Source organism: Microtus ochrogaster, linkage group LG9 (genome assembly GCF_000317375.1).
Source record: "Microtus ochrogaster isolate Prairie Vole_2 linkage group LG9, MicOch1.0, whole genome shotgun sequence".
Lineage (NCBI taxonomy): Eukaryota > Metazoa > Chordata > Mammalia > Rodentia > Cricetidae > Microtus > Microtus ochrogaster.
The window spans coordinates 27,471,547-27,479,202 of record NC_022034.1 but is presented as its reverse complement, the minus strand read 5'-3'; the positions used below and the strand labels follow the sequence as shown (position 1 = coordinate 27,479,202).

General features: G+C 40.1%; 1 protein-coding gene across 1 annotated transcript in view; it reads left to right on the top strand.

Annotated features, from left to right (window-relative positions):
• Cep57l1 (centrosomal protein 57 like 1) overlaps window positions 1-7,656 on the top strand; it is a 58,092-nt gene that overhangs the window by 29,450 nt on the left and 20,986 nt on the right. Inside the window, exons 3-4 of the mRNA XM_005363572.2 lie at window positions 4,842-5,021; window positions 6,714-6,835. Coding sequence (XP_005363629.1) covers window positions 4,842-5,021; window positions 6,714-6,835 — 302 coding nt within the window. The remainder of the gene's footprint in view (window positions 1-4,841; window positions 5,022-6,713; window positions 6,836-7,656) is intronic.

Sequence of the window (7,656 nt, the reverse complement as noted above, 5' to 3'; positions counted from 1 at the left end):
AATGAGACAGAGTTGATTCTTCAAGAAAATCAACAAAATAGACAAACCTTTACCCAAACTAACCAAAAGGCAGAGAGAGAATATCCAAATTAACAAAATAAGAAATGAAAAGGGGGACATAACAGTAAACACAGAGGAAATTCAGAGAATCATGAGGTCATACTTCAAAAACCTGTATTCCACAAAATTGGAAAACTCAAAGGAAATGAACAATTCTCTGGATGAGTACCACATACCAAAATTAAATCAAGACCAGATAAGCAAATTAAATAGACCTATAACCACTAAGGAAATAAAAGCAGTCATCAATAGCCAAAAAAAAGCCCAGGACCAGACGTTTTCAGCAAAGAATTCTATCAGAACTTCAAAGAAGAGCTAATACCGATATTCCTCAAATTGTTCACACAATAGAAGCAGAAGGAACATTGCCAAACTCTTTTTATGAGATTACAATTACCCTGATACCTAAGTCACACAAAGACACAATTAAGAAAGGGAATTGCAGATAAATTTCCCTCATAAACATTAATGCAAAAGTACTCAGTAAAATACTAGCAAACCGAATCAAAGAACACATCAGGAAAAACATCCATCATGACCAAGTAAGCTTCATCCCAGAGATGCAGGGATGATTCAACATACAAAAATCCATCAATGTGATCTACCATATAAACAAACTACAAACAAAAGAAATCACATGATCATCTCATTAGATACTGAAAAGCCTTCAACAAAATTCAACACCCCTTCATGATAAAGGTCTTGGAGAGAGCGGGGATACAAGGAACATATCTAAACATAATAAAGACAATATACATTAAGCCAACAGCCAACATCAAACTAAATGGAGAAAAACTCAAAGTGATCCCACCAAAATTAGAAATAAGACAAGGCTGTCCACTCTTTCCATATCTATTCAATATAGTACTTGAAGTTCTAGCTTGAGTAATAAGACAACAAAAGGAGATCAAGGGAATACAAATTGGAAAAGAAGTTCAAATTTTCACTATTTGCTGATAATATGATATATAGTATATATAAGTGACCCCCGAAATTCTACCAGGGAACTCCTATAAGTGAGAAACACTTTCAGTAATGTAGCAGGATACAAATTAACTCAAAAACAACAACAACAAAACACTAGCCCTCCCATATACAGATGATAATGGGCTAAGAAAGAAATCAGAGAAACATCACCCTTTACAATAGCCACAAATAACATAAAATATCTTGGGCTAACTCTAACTAAACAAGTGGAAGACCTGTATGGCAAGAACTTTAAATCTTTGAAGAAAGAAACTAAAGAAAATGTAAAGACCTCTCATGTTTTTGGATAGGTAGGATTAACATAGTAAAAATGGCAATCTTAACAAAAGCAGTCTACATATTCAATGCAATACCCAATCAAAGTCCCAGCAAAATTTTTCACAGACCTCGAAAGAACAATATTCAACTTCATATGGAAAAAAAAATCAGGATAGCCAAAACAATCTGTACAATAAAGGAACTTCTGGAGGCATCACCAACCATGACTTCAAACTCTACTATAGAGCTACAGTAATGGTAACAGCTTGGTATTGGTATAAAAACAGACAAGTAAACCAATGGAATCTAATCAGAGACCCGGATATCAATCCACACATCTATGAATACCTAATTTTTGACAAAGAAGCTAAAGTTATAAAATGGAAAAAAAAATAAAGCATCTTCAACAAATGGCACTGGCATAATAACTGGATGTTGACATGTAGAAGAGTGAAAATTTGTCCATATCTATCACCATTCAAGTAAAAAAACTCAGGTCCAAATGGATCAAAGACTTCTACATAAAACCAACCACACTGAACCTCTTAGAAGAGAAAGTGGGAAGTACCCTTGGATGCACTGGCACAGGAGATCACTTCCTAAATATAACCCCAGTAGTACTGATACTGAGAGCAACAATTAATAAATGGGACCTCCTGAGACTGAGAAGCTTCTGTAAGGTAAAGGACACAGTCAACAAAGCAGAATGACAGCCAACAGAATGGAAAAAGATCTTCACCAACCCTACATCTGACAGAGCACTGATCTCTAAAATATACATAGAATTTAAGAAACTAGACACTAGAATACTTAAAAAGTCCAATTAAAAACTGGAGTACAGATATAAACAGAGAACTCTCAACAGAGGAATCTCAAATGGCTGAAAGACACTTAAGGAAATGCTCAACTTTCTTAGCAATTCAAGAAAGGCAAATCAAAACAACTCTGAGATACTATCATACCTATCAGAATGGCCAAGGTCAAAAAACACTGATGACAGCTTATGCAGGAGAGGATGTGGAGTAAGGGGAGCACTCTTCCACTGCTGGTGGGAGTGCAAACTGGTACGGCCACTTTGGAAATCAGTATGGCAAATACTCAGAAAAGTAGGAATCAACCTACATCAAGACCTAGCAATACTACTTTTGGGCATATGCCCAAAGGATGCTCAATCATACCACAAGGACATGTGCTCAACTATGTTTATAGCAGCATTGTTTGTCATGGCCAGAACCTGGAAACAACCTAGATGCCCCTCAACCAAAGAATGGATAAGGAAAATGTGGTACATTTATATAATTGAGTACTATTCAGCAGTAAAAAAAAAAAAAGACACCTTCAAATTTGCAAGCAAATAGATATAATTAGAAAAAAAACATACTGAGTGAGGTGACCCAGACTCAGAAAGACAAATATAATATGTACTCACTTATAAGCAGATATTAAACATAAAGCAAAGGATAACCTACAGTCCACCTAGACAACGAAGAGGACCTAAGAGGGACATACTTAGGAAGGAGAAAAAGACAAGATCTCCTGAGTAAATTGAGAGCATGAGGGGCAGGGGAAGAGTGGAAGGGGAGTAGGAGAAAATTTATAGCTCAATTGTAGTAGGAGGGGCTGGCTGCATTCTGCCACCCAGCTAGCTTACTCCCAAAATAACCACACAGAAATTGTATTAATTAAATTACTGCCTGGCCCATTATTTCTATCCTCTTATTGGCTAACTCTCACATCTTGATCAACCCATTTCTATTAAATCTGTGTATCACCTCATGACTGTGGCTTACCGACAGGACTCTAACCTAAGTCCCTCTCGGGCCGGAGATTCATGGCGTCTGCCACACTGCCTTCTTCCTCCCAGAATTCTGTTCTGTCTTCCCTGCCTACCTGAGATCCACCCTATCAACTAGACCTAGGCAGTTTCTTTAATAACCAATGAAAGCAACACAAATACAGAAGGACCTCCTACACCACTCAATAAAAACAATTTTAAAAAAGAATGCATTCCCAGCAATCACATGGTAGAGGATTGACTGTGTGTGCCATGGCACATGTGTACCCACACACATACAATTAAAAAGGGGGTGATGGCCATGCACGCCTTTAATCCCAACATTCCAGATGCAGAGGCAGGCAGATATCAGAGTTCAAGGGCAGCATGGTCTATAGAGTGAGTTCCAGGACAGCCAGGCTACACAGAAAAAGATAAATAAATAAATTATAAAAGATGAGTAGAAATTCAGATTTGGAATTAGAAATTCAGATTTGGAATTTTTATAACTTAGATAATGCTAGTGAGTGAAGTGGAGTTTTATCACATTCAAGCATCAGTCAGAATTCACATATCCAAGGTTATCCTTGTAAATTTTTTTGGAAGCCATTATATCTAATTAACTATCAAATATGACAATTATAACTTTTTAAACATAAACTTAAAAGAACCTTAAAATAGAACTAGAAAGTATTTGTGACTCCAGAAATATTTTATGCTTTATAAATTACAAGATCTGTCTATTAATCTTCAAAAAAAAATCTGTTTTAATAGTCGCTGTCTTCGGTAGGGTTTCTATTGGTGTGATAAAGCATCGTGACGAAGCAGCCTGGTGAGGAAAGTGTTCCTTGCACTCACAACTCTCAGGTCACACTCCATCCGTCCCTGAGGGAAGCTTCGCTGACCTGGGGGCAAGCTGCTTACCTGCCTGCTTCTCAGGCCAGCCCAGGGGTAGCACTGCCCATGGTGATTAATCAAGACAGTGCACCACAGGCTTTCCCACGGGCTAGTCTGGTGCAGGCATCTCAATTGAGGGTCTTCTTCCCACATGATGCTTGTGTCAAGTTGACATCCAAATCAGTGCACTAGCTGCTGGTGCCAGACAAAGAGCAAACAAGTCTCAGCAAGCATTTTACTGTGCTATTAATGTTCACTTATTTATATTCCACTCAGCTCTAGCTTCATCATTTGAAACCAGAAAGGGATAAAAAATGTAAAATAACGTTTGAGAAATGCTGACCTCTCCATTTATCTGCATCGTGAAGACACCAATCCGCTAAGTCAAAATCCCAGGAACAAACGTGTGCTCCCTGTGTGTCTTTTAGTCTAGCCCACTTGTTTGTTTGTTTCACGGAAAAACTGTCCCGCCTCATGTGTCCTGATCTTTAATATTGCTTCTCGGACAAAGAACAAAAAATGGCTGTGATTTCACTAAAACTGGCCACGTCAAGAACTGAGCACAGCTTTAAACTTCAATTACCATGTTAATTAGTGGAAAGCCTCTCATTTGAATAATAAATTATTTGTGGTTCTGTCCTAGAAATTACTAATTCAGTATATTATTGTTTTTACAATATATGTCATAGGAAATGTATACCTTTTTCGAGTCATTTTAATTCTATCAGTTTAATACATCGACTTGTATATATTTTCTAGCTACTAACCAACATACACTGTTTATTTTTTTGTTACTGAAGTTGCTGTGATTATTAAGTTTTCAAAAAATTTTACTGAAAACCTTAAGCAGATTTCTTTTCAACAGCACTTGTTTCAGCATTAAAAACTCTCCAGGAAAAGATCCATCGAATCGAGCTGGAGCGGACTCAGGCTGAGGACAACCTGAACTCTCTGTCCAGAGAGGCGGCGCAGTATAAAAAGGCCTTGGAGACCGAGTCAAATGAGCGGAACCTGGCCCACCAGGAACTGATTAAACAGAAAAAAGGTACTGAAGGCGGTTCTCAGCGTGCGGGTCCCAGAGCGTGCAGTTCCACAGCAGCAAGCCCAGGGCACGCTGGCTCCTCAAACATCTGCTTTTACAGCCACGGAGAGCTTGCGGCCGTGGTCTTAGGCATTTTGGTATTTATGGGAAACTAAGGTAACTTTGAGCTTAGCTGCATTAATAGCTATTATCCTAGCTCACAAATACGTTTTTGAGGCAAGGGTTTCCCACATCCCTCACGCTGGTCTTGAACTTCCTGTAGCCAAGGGTGATCCTTCTGCTTCCACCCCAAGTGCAGGATTGCACGTTCACACCTGCAGGCTTGCTCTGTGCAGTGCAGGGGGCTGCAGCCCTCTAGCAGCTGAGCTGCATCCCAGCCCCCAGTGCATACATATTTGAGTTAAAAGACTTAGGTGAGTTGTGTTTAGAAATTAGAATATTTTAGAGTAATTAATAAATCCCAGCTAAACCCATAATAATACTTTATATTTTTGGTTAATGTTAATTTAAAATTTTTGAAATATAAAGCAATGGTAGTAATTAAACAACATAGAAATAATAAAAATGAATGGGAAATAAGTTTATTAAACTTGAGAATTCGGGATTAATTAGAGGAGATAGATAGGTAGAGACTTCTGTGGGAACTAGGAAAAGGGTATTAGATAAGAATTTTAAGAAATTTTGAATGGGAGTTCTTTGTCTAATTTTTTTCTTCAAAACCTTTTTGTTTTCCTTCAAAAACATTCACTCATATAATCACACGCCTGTTTGTGTTTTACCTTACAAATAGCGTGAAGAATGAGAAGAAAACGTGAGACTGAATAAAACAAACTGATGGAGGTGAACAGATTCAAAACTGGCTACTTGGCGCTGGAGGGATGGCTCAGCCATTAAAGCCCAGGCTCACAGCTAAAACACTGGCTGCTTGCCCTTTTAGGATGAACTCAGTGGTCAGTAGTTTGGAGGAGAGGAGAGAGGCAGGCATGGTGGCACACACCTTTACTCTCAGTACTTAGGAGGCAGAGGTGGATCTCTGTGTATTCATAGCTAGCCTGGTCTGCATAGCAACTACCAGGCTGGCCAGGGCTACCAAGTGAGAGATTGTTTCACACACACACACAATTTTTTTTGATAAAAAGATAAAGAGGAGTATATGAGAGAGCCAGAGCAATGGCTCCATGCTGCCAAACCTGATGACCTGAGTTCTATGCCCAGGAGATCTAAATGGTAGAAACTGAAAATTGAAACCCACAGGTTGCCCTCAGACCTGTGAATTTGGTATATGAGTGTTCACCAAAAGTAAGTTTAAAGTCAGTGAGCAAGAGCATTTGCTTACAAGAGTGAAGCCAGGATTAGAATCTCAGGCACCCATCTAAAAGGGCTGAGCACGGCTATGAGTACCTAGAACTCTAGCTTTGGGGGTAGGCAGGAAAGAGAGGCACATCTTAGTGGCTTGCTAGCCAGCCAGGCAAGCTGAACCAATGGCTCCCAGTCATGGGAGAGGCCTGACTCAAGGAAATAAGGCAGAGGGAATAGAGGAGACAGTTGGCATCCTCTTCCTGTGGCTTGTGAGTGTGCAGCACACACAACACACATCACACACACACGAAGTCACTTTTAGCTTTGGATTGAGTTTGCAGTATAACTAAATCCCTGATCTATGTAATAATTAGCTCATTATTTTGTCTTTCATAGATATAAGCATCCAGTTAAGCTCAGCCCAGTCTCGTTGTATTCTTCTCGAGAAGCAACTCGAATACACAAAGAGAATGGTTCTCAATGTAGAGCGAGAAAAGGCTATGATCCTAGAACAACAGGTAAGCATCCCCTCCTTTGAGGAATGGTAATTTAATATGATTGTTTGAAGAATAGAATATGGGGAAATTTTCATATTATACTCCGTGTAGATTTTCAGCTGAAGTGATGGATGGTGAACTGTGCTCTTTAGGCCGACATCTTTGCAGAGAAAATAAGAAAGAGTTAACAGATAATCTGAAGAAGTCACAAGAAAGAAAGGAAGAGGGAGGGGCGGGGTTGGAAGAAGACAAGGCGCTAAGGGGGCAGCGCATTATCAGGGATTCTGGCTGAGTACAGATTTAAATCCCCACAGTTCGGCCTGCTGTTTTGGTTCGTTCCTTGTGAATGCATTAGTGACTTCGGAGGGGGCAGTTGAGACAGCACCTCTGACAGCCCGGCTCTAGCTCAGGAAATCAGCCTGAAGCCTACAAAGAGCAGAAGGCCTAGGACCTCAGGCTTCATACTTTGTGAAGTTGAGTAAGAAAACAGAAAACCTCAGTGACAACCAGGAGCGGGGACTCAGAACAGGACACGGTGACACTCCCCCAGTTAGCTCTGAGTATGCCATGGCTCTGACAGACACCAGCACTAGTCAGGAAGGGGTGCAACTGAGGCAGGGGCCGCTGGAGTTGGGAAGCTTGAGCCCACTCTGGCAACATAATTAGACTCTATCTCAAAAAGGAAGAGGTGGGGTGTTGCAATGTGGAGCGGCGGGCCGCTTCCCACAGCCCGGCTCCTAGCCGCCTGGCTAGCTAGCTTATACCCCGAAATAATTACACGAAACTGTATTCATTTAAACACTGCCTGGCCCATTAGTCCCAGCCTCTTATTGGCTAATTCT